This window comes from Thermobia domestica, chromosome 11 (assembly GCF_964235325.1).
Source record: "Thermobia domestica chromosome 11, izTheDome1.hap1.1, whole genome shotgun sequence".
NCBI classification, from domain to species: domain Eukaryota; kingdom Metazoa; phylum Arthropoda; class Insecta; order Zygentoma; family Lepismatidae; genus Thermobia; species Thermobia domestica.
The window spans coordinates 10,242,151-10,257,812 of NC_137464.1; the positions used below are offsets into that span (position 1 = coordinate 10,242,151).

At 36.4% G+C, this 15,662-nt stretch overlaps 1 protein-coding gene across 2 annotated transcripts in view; it reads left to right on the top strand.

Moving 5' to 3' along the window:
* The first annotated feature begins 5,361 nt into the window (after nucleotides 1–5,361).
* Nucleotides 5,362–15,662, top strand: part of LOC145663870 (uncharacterized) — a 37,045-nt gene continuing 26,744 nt past the window's right edge. The window contains exons 1-2 of one of the 2 annotated variants that reach the window (XM_081730004.1): nucleotides 5,362–5,610; nucleotides 12,434–12,517. In XM_081730004.1, coding sequence (XP_081586130.1) covers nucleotides 5,531–5,610; nucleotides 12,434–12,517 — 164 coding nt within the window. In that variant the 5' untranslated portion in view covers nucleotides 5,362–5,530. The remainder of the gene's footprint in view (nucleotides 5,611–12,433; nucleotides 12,518–15,662) is intronic. The other variant, XM_081730003.1, reaches the window with a different exon arrangement.

The following is a 15,662-nucleotide window of genomic DNA, read 5'->3' on the forward strand; positions in this document are numbered from 1 at the left end:
TACTATGTTGTACCTTTGAGTCTCATTGTATTATGATTATTAATTTCCATAATCGAAATAACAGAACAGAAACGGGATTTTACTTGTTTTCACTTTAAATTAATTTATTTCGGAATTCGATTTAAATCAACGATTTTTATTAAAAAAATCAAGTGATTTAAATCTTGATTTAAATCGTGATTTAAATCTGACTGATTTAAATCAATCCACCTTGGTCATAACTATATTTAAAACAAATATTTCTTATTGGAAACAGACATTATGATGATGGTAGTTAAATTTACTAAGCTGACCTTCTATTTGAATATTACATTCATAAATCATGTTTAGGTCGCATTAGTTTAAGATTACATGGACAGTGCTAAAGCAAATGGTCATACAAATTCTAGCATGAATTGCTTGATTGTTGTTGAATACAAGAACTCAATTCTCGAAAAGTAGCGAACACTTGTTCCATTTGGTTAGTTATCATAGTTTTGATATGAAAACTAGTCTTGGCTTTGTCACAAACAAGTTCCTTATCATTGAAGGTGGAAACATTTTTTTTTTTATTATTATTATTTTTAACAGATGTTGAAGGAAAATCAAGAAATAAAGATAAAAGAGCTAGTTGCACTGGAATTGCAAACGCAATTGGATATATTGAGTTTGAAGCTCGATATTGAATTTTATAAAATGGATTACCATCTTTCCTCTTCAGATGTGAATGCTTTATCTCTCACTAACACAATAGGTTATTATTTAAAGAAAAAACAGACACGAGATTATATTTGTAATGTTTAGACCTTTCTCAGTGCGAGTGCGTTTTCCCTCCAATTTATTGTTCATAACGGAATAGCATACTTAAAATCGTCGCTTTTAAGATTTGTTCTTTTTGGAGAAAAGGAGCGACAAATGATATAATTGCATGGGACGGTAAATTGCCTAGGGCCGGCACTGACGGTGTGGTTTATCTAAAGAGTATCAAAAAATAGTATAAAATGCTTTCAGACTAAAAGACAATACCACAGTCGCCATATTTTAGTGGAATTATTAATGCATGCGTTTCAAGTTGTTCTATTTTTAAAAAAATGCCATCTCTATTGTCACATAATGTCTTTTATGCCATTCATAGATGTTCACAGTACAGCGAATTTTGTATTTTGTGGGGCATTTTCCCCTTGGGAGTACACTCATAAAAATTGGTATGTGCAGCAATGAAGTAGGCCACTACACGATAGTATTCTTTATTTGTACTTCTTGCTTATATGGGGGAAGTAAGGAGGGGGCAAAGTTGGCCAATTGTTGACATTTCAAATTTTTAATGTAAATTACATTTATTTTTACGACAAACATCAATAGCTCAGCACCTAATTAAGCTAGAAAGATGATTTGGTACCAATGTATTCCTGAGAGATGAAGCTTTCCGCCAGTATACATTTTATGTATGTGAGGGGTACCACGGCCGAGGGGGGAAGGGTAAAGTTCGTTGTTTTTTTATTTTTTTGATACACAGGACGTTTTTTATAGGAACTTCCTTATGAATTTTTAGCTCGCTTTGTGTTGCAGTAATGGCGACCATTTTTTAAAAAATATATTATTGTCAGAAGTGTCCGACCTACACATTAGCATCATTTTGTCAGCATAGGGTGACTGCAAGGGTTACTAAGGCTGCGCAAATTCAATTTTTTAAATATTTTTAAATGATTTTTGTTTCTTCTTCTCCTATAAATATGACAGGAATTGTACGAGTCGTCGGAATCCGTGGTCGATAAGCTTTCCAATGGTGTATGAATCATGACTCCGTGATAATTAGGGGGGTCACCAGAGCCCCCAACGTCAGAGTCTACGAATTTGTTAAACTCCTCGGCTGGCATCTAAAGCTTAATTACGTTATACAAAGTTAAGTCAACTAAAACACGGGACTTCTGTGGGTAACGAGTTAACGCAGCTATTATGGGTAGAGCATTCCTTGAATAGAATTGGTAACCATTGGAATGTGGACGCTTACGAAACGAACAGCAATAGATGATAACTTAAGCTCAAAGAGGAAAGTATGACAGTCAAACCTGAATGTAGCTAAAAATCCTTGCAGAATCTCATAAACTTCGTTGGAGAATTCTTGGAATCATATGTATCTCATTCAGAAGGTATGCGTTGAAAAGGGATCACAAGATGTGACAGGAGAAATTTTTATCCCACAGCTCTCCTAATGTGGTTCGATCCAAATGCAAGAGAAACATTTTGCCCCAGTGGTGTGAGCTTATAAGTTATGATGACGTACCAATTCAGCCTCACCCCATCTTGGATTTGAACAGAACACTGTACTTGGCACCTTTGTAGCAGTGTCTTCCTCGTGACATGTTTACCGGAAAAACTGAGTTGGTTGCCCCAGACGCACCTCAAAGAATCATGTGATGCAGAATCAACATAGAAACACTCTCACACGCACACACACACGGATGTTATATTGGTTTGAGAAAAACGTCTCGTGTCTGAGTTGCGCGCTGGCGGGAAAAGGATGACACCATGTTATCTTATTAGCTTCAGTGCTGCTCGGTTGCGAAGTAACCACGAGAAATTTCGAGAAGGAATCCTGGCTTAAATTCAATCGACACGCTATTTATTTTTGTTTGTTCCTCGAGCGCATGTGAGTGGACCTCAGAGAATTTGCAGTAAAAAATGTCTTGTCCTCAAAATACACAAATGACTGCAAGAAATAAAGCAACAGTTATATAAACATATAAGATTCATCCAATTTGTGAGTCACCAGGAATTTCGTATTTTGAGTAGACTTAGACCAAAGAATCATATTTTGGAATTACGAATTCCATTTCAAAGAGCAATAATAGTGCATAAATGCTTATTTTTATTTATAATCGATATTATGGACAAACGATTTACAATATTTACAAATTATTTGCAATATAAACAACCTCACCTCTTATCCAAATGATTCGAATAACAAAGTGTTTCTAAATTATTATGAACATTTTGGGGCGAAATGTTGAGTAAGCACAAATTTATGAAATGGAAATGAAATGAAATATTTTAGTCTAACGTCTCATGATTATGCTGTTAAGGCTAAGGGAGACGGATGATTAAGACAAATGAATGATGATATAAGAATTGATGGAATGAAAATGAGGGAGGAAACGGGAGTGCCCCGAGAAAACCCACTGACACAATGTTGTCCACCACAAACTTCCATGGCTGGGGATCGAACCAGTGACCCACGCACCAGAGGGAAGAGCTATACCACTGAGTTACCGCGAATTTATGATGCAATTCATGATTTATAAATGAATCTTTTTGTTTGTTTGTTTGTTTGTTTTTGTAAAACGACATATATCAAGTTTTGTCAACAACGAAATTAACAACAATATTGTGTTTGCTACGCATAGATACACATTTTGTGATATACAGTATCTGCAGCTGTCAAGTTGTTACCTACACATGGTATGTTATAAATAAATAGACGTTTTTTGGAAAAACTATACTGTGTAGTATAGTTTTTCTCATGTTTCTCAAAACTTGTTTTTTCTGACATGTGTTGTTTTACAAAAAAAAAAAAAAAAAAAACTATTCAAATGATGTAGAAAAAATAATTTTTAATTGTATTTAGAGCAGGGATGCAAATAAGCAACAAAATTTTACTAGCCCAAATAAAAAGCTACGAGCCCACATTCCACAGTAGAAATCATTTACTTATCTTCGGTATGATATTAAATATTCGCCCGAACCGATGAACCACTTGCCCCGGGCGAGTGGTTATTTGCATCCCTGATTTAAAGTGAGTAAAGAGTGGTACCTCTAATCTGAATCTATGCCGAGAACCGAGAACTGAGTAACTCCATTGCTCGTAATTGTACTTAAGTCTCTGTACAAACTCAACATAATAACACCAATTACTTCTTAGATAAATTTAAATTCCATATCAGAATTCCAATACCAAGTAGGGTTACAAACTAATCCTCATATAAACTTAGATTCCAAACTTTGAGAGAACATAATGTAGCCTATTAAAAATTTACCTAACCAATTTTGCACAGAATCTCAACTAGCAACCAGGTGTGTTTGTTCTATCTTTCATACATATACAGGGTGATAGGTAACTCCACCCACAAACTTTGGGAGGCGATTCCTTATACGAAATGAACATGGGCCGAAAAATGCCTCCTTTCAGAGTTATGATCCATTGAAAATTCGAAAAATCATTTTTCAAAATTCCCTAATTTTCGGCCTATCCCAAACGCTTTAAGGAATTACATAGGAACGGTATACGCTCTATCTAAATATCCGTTTCAGAATTCACAAGTACCAGCGAAACGAACGCACCATTAGTACTTAAAGAGTATCCCTATACTTCAGTACCTTTCACCGATAACGGAAGATGGTAAAACATGGATATTTAGATAGAGAACATACTAGTTCCTGTGTAATTCCTTAAACCGCTTGGGATAGGTCCTATAGTTGCTAAGTTAGGGAGTTTTGAAAAATGATTTTTCGAATTTTCAATGGATCATAACTCTGAAAGGATGCATTTTTCGGCCCATGTTTATTAGAACTTTTTTCTTTCATTTCGTATAAGGAATCGCCTCCAAAAGTTTGTCGGTGGAGTTACCTACCACCCTATATATATATATATATATATATATATATATATATATATATATATATATATATATATATATATATATATATATATATATATATATATATATATATATATATATATATATAATCTCGTTATGTGTAGAATAGATATATGTAAGCAGACACAACGAGATTCTATTTGTAGTGTTTAGAACTTTCTGAGTGTGAGTGGGGTTTCCTTTCCAGTCGTTGTTCATGATCGGGTAGCAACCTTAAAATCGTGACTTTTAAGATTTTTTTTTCTGAAGAAAGGGGGCGGAAAATAATGTCATTGCACGGGGCGCAAACTTGCCAAGTACCGGCCCTGCCAAAATGGAGGTCTGGTTTTTTTTCCTGAACAATGCACAGAGTCACGTGAACGTAATTGATCCGGAAATGAGTTTCTTTCTTCCCTATTTGCAAGGAAAATAGATATACTACTTAGATCAGAAACAGAACAAACAACTGGATATTTTTAAATAATATTCTATCTTTGAGCTATAACATACTATGTTATTTCTGTATGACATTCTTCATAGATAATTTCAAAGGCCTAGACGCATTTTCCTTGTCGGCAAGCCAGTTTTATCCGCCATAGTTAGGGATTGTTTTTTCCTGGATATACCATAGTTATTTCGGAGTTCATCAGCTGTTCCTCGACAACAACAACCCTCCAATCGAGTGGCATGTGTTTGCCACAACACAAAGGAAAAAAAGAAAGGGCGACTGATAAGGTTGTCGGCTGTTGACAGAAAAATAGTCGGTACTGCAGTCAACAAGTGATAACGCTCTGCACTGTTGTTGATACAGCGGGGACTCTTTTTATTTCATTGACTTCGATTTGGAAGTGTCTTTTGTCGATGGCTGTGTTGTGAAAACTTGTTTCGTCATCAGCATCACCTGCCGAACGAGTTTGATGGCTGCAGGAACACCTTCTCAGCAACCCTTTGCTGGATATTACAGCAAATATGTATTGTCGCAAAGTATTCTTCACTGGTAAGAGTCTCTGTGATCTAGAATACTTAAAACAATTTGTGTACGTTAAGTCTTTCTATAACTAAAATTGAGGATCTTATAGTCAATTCCAAAGACTTTTCTCTCGGTCAACATAAGTATTTAAAAAAAATCAATTTCAAGATAATGAACAGTATCAAATATCTAGAAAGTGCGCCATACACTATCTTCAGAATGCTATTGCATGAAGTAAAAGTTGATTTCAAAATGATTTGTATAACGGAGAAATTTGGGTGTCGAATTACTGTAACGTCAGAAACTACGCACCCAAATTTCTGATCCATAAGAGAATGTCTGTATATAGTTATTTTAATTTAGTCCTGGGTTCGATTCCCGGTGGGGCACTCGGCCGAAAAATGCAAAAGGCTTTTTCAGGCTAGTCATCCTGAATAAGGTTTTCCTATGTTTTCCTCATTCACACCAGGCAAATGCCGGGATTGTACCTAACTTATAGGTCTTAGACCGCTTTCTTTCTTTTTTCCCTTTCCCGGATGGTGTACTCCCTGAGGAGCGTCATCCCTCATACGTGGCAGCTTAAATGGCCATAGATACGGAAGCCCAAAAATCTAAATCCTAAATCCTAGAATTCTAAATTAATTTATTACAATAAAAATTTGCAGATATTACCTGGCTCGTTTTCTAAACTTTTGATATTTTTACCATTTAGTACTGAATTTCTAAATTTTTGATATTTTTAGCATTTTAAAAAAGAAACATATTGTGTGATTCACTTTCTAAATTTTAGACAATTTAATATGGGGCCGGCCCTAGGCAATTTGTCGCCCCATGCACTAGCGTACTTGCCGCCTCCCTCTCTCCAGAACAAACAAATCTTAAAACGCATAATTTTAAGTATGCTACCCCATCATGAACAACGAACGGGGAAAAATAGTACTCGCACTCAGAAAGGCCTAAACACTACAAATACATTCTCGTTGTGTCTGATTTCTTCCCCTTTAAATTATGATCTACTATGTTAGTGAAAGATAAAGCAAACACACCTACAGAGGAAAGATGGTAATCCGTTTTATAGAATTCAATATCGAGCTTCAATCTGAATATATCAGTTTGTGAATTCCAGTGCAACTAGCTCTTTTATCTTTATTTCTTGATTTTCCTTCTACATCTGTTAAAAAATATTTTTAAAAAAACTTGTTTCAACCTTCAATGATAAGGAACGTGTTTGTGACAAAGACAAGACTAGTTTTCATATCAAAACTGTGATAAGTAACTAAATTGAACAGGTGTTCGCTACTGTTCGAGAATTGAGTTCTTCTGTTTGACTAAAATCAAGCAATTTATGCTGGGATTTGTTTGACCATTTGCTTTAGCACTATCAATGTGACCTTACACTGATGCGACTTAAACATGATTTATGAATGTAATACTCAAATAGGTCAGCTTAGTAAATTTAACTACTAACATCATGAAGTCTGTTTCCAACAAAAAATATTCATTTTAAATGATATGACAGATTTTACCGTACCTCGAAACTTGCCGCTCCGTACAAATGCATGTGTTGCAATGGTAGAGCCGGCCCTGGGTATAATAATCTAGGTCACTTCCTGAAATTTTGATGTTCTTCATCGTCTTTAAATGGGTGTGTATCGAAGTCTTAAGGGTGCAGACTACTAAATATTTTTCAGAAACTAACAATTTTTGTTTTGCCAGTTTTTCGTAAATGAAAAGAGATAATGAAATGAACTTCCCTCAATAATAGATAATGTTATTCTCCATCCGAAAATATGAATGGGAAGAATTTTCAATGTTGTCATCCATAGAAATTACAGTGTGACCAGAATTTGAATTACACAAAAATCTAGATTATGACAGCGACTAAAAAAATCAACTCAACGGCGACTGATGACTTATTATGCTGTCTGTGTTCCTTGTTAACTACTTTTTAAATAATATTTGTATTTATTTTGTAATAAAGAGTACAAAAATAATTTTTAATTAACAGTAGAATTAAAATACAAATATTATTTAAAAAGTGATAAGTCATCAATTGCCGTTGAGTTCATTTTTCTAGTCGCTGCCATAAACTAGAGTTTTGGGTAATTCAAATTCTGGTCACACTCTAATTTCTATGGATAGCAACACTGAAAATTCTTCCGATTCGTATTTTCGGGTGTAGAATAATATTATCTATTATTGAGGTAAGTTACATTTCATTATCTCTTTTCATTTACGAAAAACTGGCAAAAGAAAAAATGTTAGCCTTTGAAAAATATTTAGTAGTCTGTCCCCTTTTACCAGTTTTACAGATCCAACTTTCCTTATTTTAAATCGAATTCCACACTCAAATTGCTTCCGATACTGCAATCAGTATGTTAAATCCATGATTCCAAACAACAATAAAGTAACTGAACTAAGCTTAACCAGTAAATCATTGAATATCAAATATCAACATCCAGTGTTCACTTACCACTTATTTGATTACTTTGGTTCTTGTCGTTGGTCTAGTGCCTACTGAGTGTGCCTTTGATTCACGAAGTGCCAGGTTCGATTCCTACTGGAAGAGCATCGAATGCACTACTGTGGTTCGTATTCCATTTTAAACTGTAGGTCTTATTCTATGTAAATAAAAGACATAAAATACATTGAATCAATCAACTGAGTTGTCTTAAAATAAACTTACAACATTAAGTTTAAATAGGGTTGTCAGATGAACTGAAGGCAAGTCCAGAGATCAGCGCATTTGCGCAGTTGGGGGACGCAGGGTGACTTACACGTACTGTTGGGTCCGGGAGGAGATACTAAGTATCTCAACGTGTTCGTGGTACCTCAACACGACAAAAAGAGAAAGTCTCGTATTTCTTGGGCGAACTACCAGGGAAGCTATCGATCACACATGGCCATGTCTTGAAAGATAGATAGTTTACATCAGGCATTGGGTCTGGTAATGAATACGGGGTACCTTTATCGTAATTAAAGGAAGTTCTATAGTGGTTGGACGATTCTATCGAAAAGGGAATACGTGTTTACTGCCTGGACGAAAACTGAATGGTTACTGGGGGAAAGATGCGAGAGAGGAAACTCTACAGTATAAGGAATTGGGATCAAACTGACCTAACACGTACCATTGGATCTCGGATGAGATATAGCAGTATTTTGACGTGAACGCGGTACCTCTACGCGCAGATGAAAATGAAATGACATTTTTCAATTCAACATCCCAGGATTATGTCCTTTAGGCTAAGGGAGACGAATGATTAAGGTAAGTGAATAATAATGGAATAATTGGTGGAATGAGAATGTGGGAGGAAACGGGAGTACCCCCCGAGAAAACCTACGTACACGATATTGTTCACCACAAACTTACTTAGCGGAGGATGAGACCAAGAACCCCACGCACCAGAGGAAGCGCTCTACCAGTGAAACATCGAAATTTTTTAAAGAAAATATGTAGATTCCAGAAAAAAATATTTTAACTAACATGTAACTTCAAGGACCTGTAACTTAAGTAACCTGTAACTTTTTCCTAAAGGAATTGTGTGACTTAAAAAGGTAAAAGTTAGAACTTGTAATTTGAATGATTCTTTTAGGAAAGAAGTATGACTTTACGGAACAATTTTTAGCAAAAATGTTACTTTAATGTAATTTTTAAACCAAGGAAATGTGTTACTTTAATGATTTTTTTTAAAGTAACTTGTGACTTCAAGGATTTCTTTTTAAGGAAACATATGGCTTGAAGGAAAATTTGGATAAAAAGAAAAATAATGAAAAGAAAAGACAGTTGTCGATGGAGGTTATTAAAAGGAATAATTGCTATGTTGAAATACACATTTATTTAGGGAACGTGTAACTTCAAAGGAAAAAGAAAATAGGAAATGTGTGAATTCAAACATTCTTTTGGCGGGGGGGGGGGGAGAAGTTACTTCCAGCAAACAATTTCAAAGGAAACATATACAGGGTGACCGATAATTCGATGCATTCCTTGCAACGGAATATTCTACAAGTACTTTGGAACACTTTCACCTATATGAACCGGGGATCGTAGACCAATAGTTTCTGAGTTATTTGAATATGTGTGACTTCTTTGAAATTTGCCGCCTAACGAGAGACCGTGCGAGAAAATTTTACCCATATTCTAGAGCGATGAAATGTTACACGTGTAACTTTGCGTACCTGTGTAGGTCATGTGGTAATGTACAGCTCGTAACCTCACACCGTTTCTGTTTTATAGGTCCGAACTTGAAGTAAGGTATAATGACACAAAACCCATTACTGTACCTCAGAAAGCAGCGTGGCAACATCGCAGAAGAATTTGTCCCTAGGAGATGACTGCATGGTTGGGAAGAGGTGGAATGAAGAGGATGTGCGGTCAAGAGAAAATGCGAACTATGGCGGATTTCACACTCAGGGTCGTTCATCTGTCTTTCCATGATTCGAGCAGTGAACGGGTGTGTTGTTTTCCAGAAGGCGGACATCTTTTCTCAGCATGCCATGCTCTGGGATTTCACAGAATGTCACAAGGAACGCAGCAGTGAGGCATAGTATATCCTGGCAATGTTGGTAACCCTTGCCTGGAAAGCAAGTAGTAGTACCCCATGCTGATCGCAAATAAACGTGATTATCACTTTCCTCGCTCAGAGTTTAACACAGACTTCCTTTTGGTGGTGGTACATCGGCATGCTGTCATTAGTTTGGCTAGGTTTTTATGCATGAATTTATGCAAGGGAATTACCCAAGGAAGGGTTCGGACCTCCAACTTCGAGGTCACATCGTTCTTTTAGGTGGGTGTAGGATTTGGGGAGGAACTAGCCCTGGACTTCTAGAAGATGAAATTCCAGCCTTCGCCTGGTGGGAGTGAAGTAAACGAGGGAAAACCTAGTCAAACCAATGACAGAGTGCCGACGTACCACACCAAAGGAAGTCTGTGTTAAACTCTGAGCGAGGAAAGTGATAATCACGCTTATTTGCGATCAGCATGGGGTACTACTACTTGCTTTCCAGGCAAGGGTTAACAAAATTACCAGGATATACTATGCCTCACTGCTGCGTTTCTTGTGGCATTCTGTGAAATTCCAGAGTTGGCATGCTGACAAAGGGTGTCTGCCTCCTGGAAAATAACCACCCGTTCACTGTTCGAATCTTGGCCAGACAGATGAACAACCCTGGGTATGAAATCTGTCATAGTTCGCGTTTTCTCTTGACGGCACACCATCTTCATTCCACCTCTTCCCAACCATACAGCCATTTCATAGGGGCAAGTACATCTGTGTTGTAGCCTCACTGATTTCTGAGGTGCAGTGATGGATTTTACACCACTACACCTTACTCCACGTTCTTACCTATAACACATCAATGGTTCAGAGTTATGATCTGTAGGTACATTATCACATGACCTACACAGATATGCACGATTGCACATGTAAAATTTCATTGCTCTGTGTCAGAGTAAATTTTCTCGCGCAGCTCTAGTTAGCCGACAAATTTCAAAGAAATCACACATATTCAAATTACTCAGAAACTATTGATCTGTGACCTCTGCTTCATATAGGTGAAAATGTTCCAAAGTACCTGTAGAATATCCACTTGCAAGGAATGTATCGAATTACCAGTCACCTTAGATTCAAGAAAAATTTCTTTTAAGTAATCTGTAACTTCAAGGATTTTTTCTGAAGGATTTGTTTGACTTAAAAGGTAAAATTGGAAATTGTTTACTTTACAGAACAATGTTTTAGGAAATGTATTATTTCAGTTTTTTTTTTTTTTTTTACTTTATGGAACTTTTTTTAAATGAAATGTGTTACTTTAATGATTTTTTTAGTTTACGGAACATTTTTTAAGGAAATTTGTTACTTAAATATTTTTTACTTTATGGAACATTTTTTTAAAGGAAATGTGTTACTTTAATGAAATTTTTTAGTTTACGGAACATATTTTAAGGAAATTTGTTACTTAATTTTTTTTTACTTTATGGAACATTTTTTTAGGAAATGTATTACATCAATGAAATTTTTTACTTTACGAAACATTTTTTTTAAAGGAAGTGTGTTACTTTAATGGCATTTTTAAGGTAAACTGTGACTTCAAGGATTTCTTTTCAAGGAAACGTATGACTTAAAGGAAAATTTCTTTTAGCAACATATGAGTCTAAGGCAGGGCACAAAATTTCAGTCAGACGCACTCGCCAGTATCTCTCACGCACAAATTTTGAGATGTCCCCCTCCCCCCCGAAATGGCCTTTGGTTTGATAAAGAAAGACTTCACATTCCGTTTTTTTCTCTCGCTCAGTGACAATTATTTTCGTGCGAAACAGAAACTGCTCAGCCCTGTGAATTCTGGCAGAAACCATTCGTACTGAACACTGGTCGACAGTTCTAGATTTCTAGTCGCCAATGGCGATTGGAGAATTGGCGACCGAAAATTTTGTGCTCTGGTCTAAGGAATGTTTTTTTTTTTTTTTTTTTTTTTAGGAAGTTTGTGATTTCAACATTTTTTAAAAGAAAGTGTGTGACCTCAAGAAATAATTTTTAGAGAATGTGTTATTTGAAGAAAAAATTAAGCAATGTGTGATTTGAATATTTTTATTTATAACAAAAGCTGTAATTAATTAAATAGACTTCAATAGTGGAACTCGAACTACTACTCAGCTTCGTATCCGAGGCAAACACACCAACCGAGATTTGAACCCAAGACCATGCTCGTTAACCACTTGATTAGAAAGATTAAAAAGAAAGTTGAATATATGTTCCCTTGTATCTCTCTGGCTATGATTCTTATATTACCTAGTTAATAGCAGTAAGAATTTCTATGTTTAAAATAACTGATCCATTTTTGCTTTGTTTCTTGTTAGGTCGCGTGGCACTGTTAATCGCATCATGAAAGTCCTTGTGGTATTTTTTATTATTCTTTACACATCAACGCTACTTCTTGAAAGGCAAGTAATATTTTTAGTAATTTTATTCTGTTACCATGAGATTGTAATTTGTCAATGATAAGGTATTTGTAGAAAGAAGATTCACGTAATTGAACATGAGTTTATGTTCGAGCAACATTTATCATTGGCTCTTATTTACAGTTTCAATAACTCTGATTTTGTTTGTCTTAAAAGCAATATTTTCCAGTTGGTTGATGTGTGATATCAGAGGACATGTTCACGTTTACAATCGGAGTAACAAACCAAAGGCTGAGATGGAAAACAGGTGTAGGGAAGTGTTGCCAGTGTGCGGAGTGGTGGACACACAAAGTCACTGATTCTATTATGGATGTTGTTATTTTCCTTTCGAACACTGGCTTTTTGATCAATCTCAGCTCTTTAGGTCTGCTTCTTACGTTTGTGTATGTGTGTACGCGTTACTAACAGCAGGAGGAGCAAACTGTGACTTCATAGATCAGCAGTGTTGGCAATGATTGGTTTAGAGTTTTTTGTAACTTCTTATCATCATTACAGGTTTGACTTATCACTACCAGAATACAAGCTACGAAAATATTAAAGTTTTATGGTAACCCTGTATATAAATAGTAGTAGTGATAATTTATGTACACTAAGCCGTAAGATTCCTGGGTACCTGAATGCATATATATATGTGTGTACGTAGAGTTCTGTAAGTGTGAGGCATTAGAAATTGAATTGCAGAAATTAAATTTCCTTTCAGGTAGGTCAAATGTTATGTTAAGATTTTCGATTATTGTTGTTGATTGTTGAACGATTCTTTGTTTGTTTAAAAAATTTGCTTGATATTCTTTGCTATATGTGACAAGAAATTCAAAATAATGTCTCCATTTTAAAAAAAACAAAATCCTGCTACTAGATCCTAATTACATTGATCTTTTTCATCTTCCTTCGTGACCTCCTAGGGGTCCCGACTTCCAGGTTGATTAATTCCCGCTTTAAACCAGAGCTCTTGCAAACAACACAGTGCGGTGGGGAAGGGCCTGTTTCAGTGTTGCCACAGTCCTAGCTCTGGAGTGAACTGAAAAATAGTACCAAATTGAAACAAAAAGGGCTGAATTCGTTATTTTATACCATGGCTATAATGCATGGCTCTATAATACGAAACTAAAAGAAGTAAAGCTCTCCCTCCTCCCCATCTTCCAAGAGTCCAAATCAAGAAAGTGTTATTTTTAAAAATTACTTTTTAAAAACATGGAAATAGGAGGGCCCTGAACAACTGTGGAAATAGATGTAACTTTTCTCACGTATTGGAAGCATAACAGAGGCCGCAAATTAAACGGGAAAACAGTTTTCATCGTCGATATGTATTGCATTTCAACGCGTCGTTATAGATATATTAAACGCAGAAATGTTCGGGTATCTTCATATTCGTCAACATGGCGTCACTAGTGGGCAACTTAGCTCGGTATGCCAGCAATTATGTCCTTTTATCGTTTTGTTGTAGAATCTTTGCAATGACACACATATTATAGACTTACTTGAGTACACGCTGGTCTTCTTCAGAATATCCAACATTTGATTCAACGTGTGTGTGCTTCTTTTTTCTTAATATTTCAAGATAAAATTTCCACCACATTGCTTCTCTCTCATCTCCTTCATGAGCGGCTCTAATGCGCCCATCTAGCGTCATTTGTTTCTCGGTATAGTTCGAATTACGAATTTTCCACACAAATTTCGTAGCGTTATGCGGTGCAGCATCACAGAATGAATGTTCAGCAGCATTTTTACGTAAAGACTTCAACACACAGTATGAATAACGTGAGATGTAGGAAGTCTTACTGACACTTTTGAAAATGTGACAAGTGTTTGTTAAATGGCCCTGAATTGGTAAAATTGTACCAACTTTTTCACAAAAGGGGCTGAAAATGGTACCAACTTTCCGATGAATAACAAAAAGCTCTGAATTGGATACAATTGTACCAAGTGTGGCAACACTGGCCTGTTTTCTACAAGCTAAGCTTGTATATATAATTTACACTATTGTGAACTGGCCCCGGATGCAAGTCTTGGCATGCTTCGAAGACCAACGTAAACACCAGCTTCCTCTGAAATGATCAAATTTGAAGCGGATACAAATCAAATTTATCCCAATAAGAGGATCTTTTCTTCGGCGACATAAAGAAAGAAAAAATTGAAAATCTATCTACAGAGGTAGGTCTACGTTTACGAAAACGATTTTGGAACACCCACCCTAGGGCGTAAAGCCATCTTTTCATTAACGGTTGCGTTCTATATGCCTACCTTAGCTGTAGACTATAGCCCAACACTGGAGTTTCCATTGGACGAAGCTTCTATTAAGATACATCTGATCTAAACGGCGTGACAAACATCTTGGCATTTGAAGGCGGCGCTCCAAGTTTCCTCTAAATGCTGCTAGCAAATGAGAGGCTAGCGGTATTGCCACGTTTATTTTGTACACACCCACGTCTATCCCTTGTCACCTAATCGCGCTGTAGTTTGTTTGCTTACCCAGAGCCGCACCCCATTACCACTTGGCAACGTCACGCCAGAGCTTGCGTTTTATTCGTTTAGCTGAAATGCCAAGATGTTTGTCACAGGCCTTAGTTTTAACCACTTATCTTTGCAAATTTTCTACAACCTTTGCACTGTGCGCGGTCGACGGCGCGAGAAAGTTCACTTCAATAACCCAAAGACACAAAAGTCTATCGGTTCAGCATCGGAGAACCTGACAGGGATATTGGGATATGGGATAGCACGGATATCAAAGTCACGTACTTGGTGAGCTAAGTACGCCACAGTTGTACGAGTCGTATGGCTGGACGCTTTGTCTTGAAGGATGAACATCTTGAACACCTCAGCACAATATAAAGAAGAAATATCTCGCCGGTATAATGACTCCAGAACATATTGTTGATGGTATACTACTTAATTTTCATATTATGTGCAACTTAATGCACTGGAAGTTTCTCTCTGTGGCAAAAAACCATCAACCACCACGAGGCCTGGGGGAAAACTTTCGTGACAAGTGCGAACCCAATTTGACCGCTCCTTAGTAGTAGACTCTTTGGATGATAGTGCTTGGCTCGGATCTTCGTTGAAGTTGACAAATAGATCCAAACCTCATCTAAGGTTACTAGCCTACTTGTCACCCGCTAAATACCTTCGT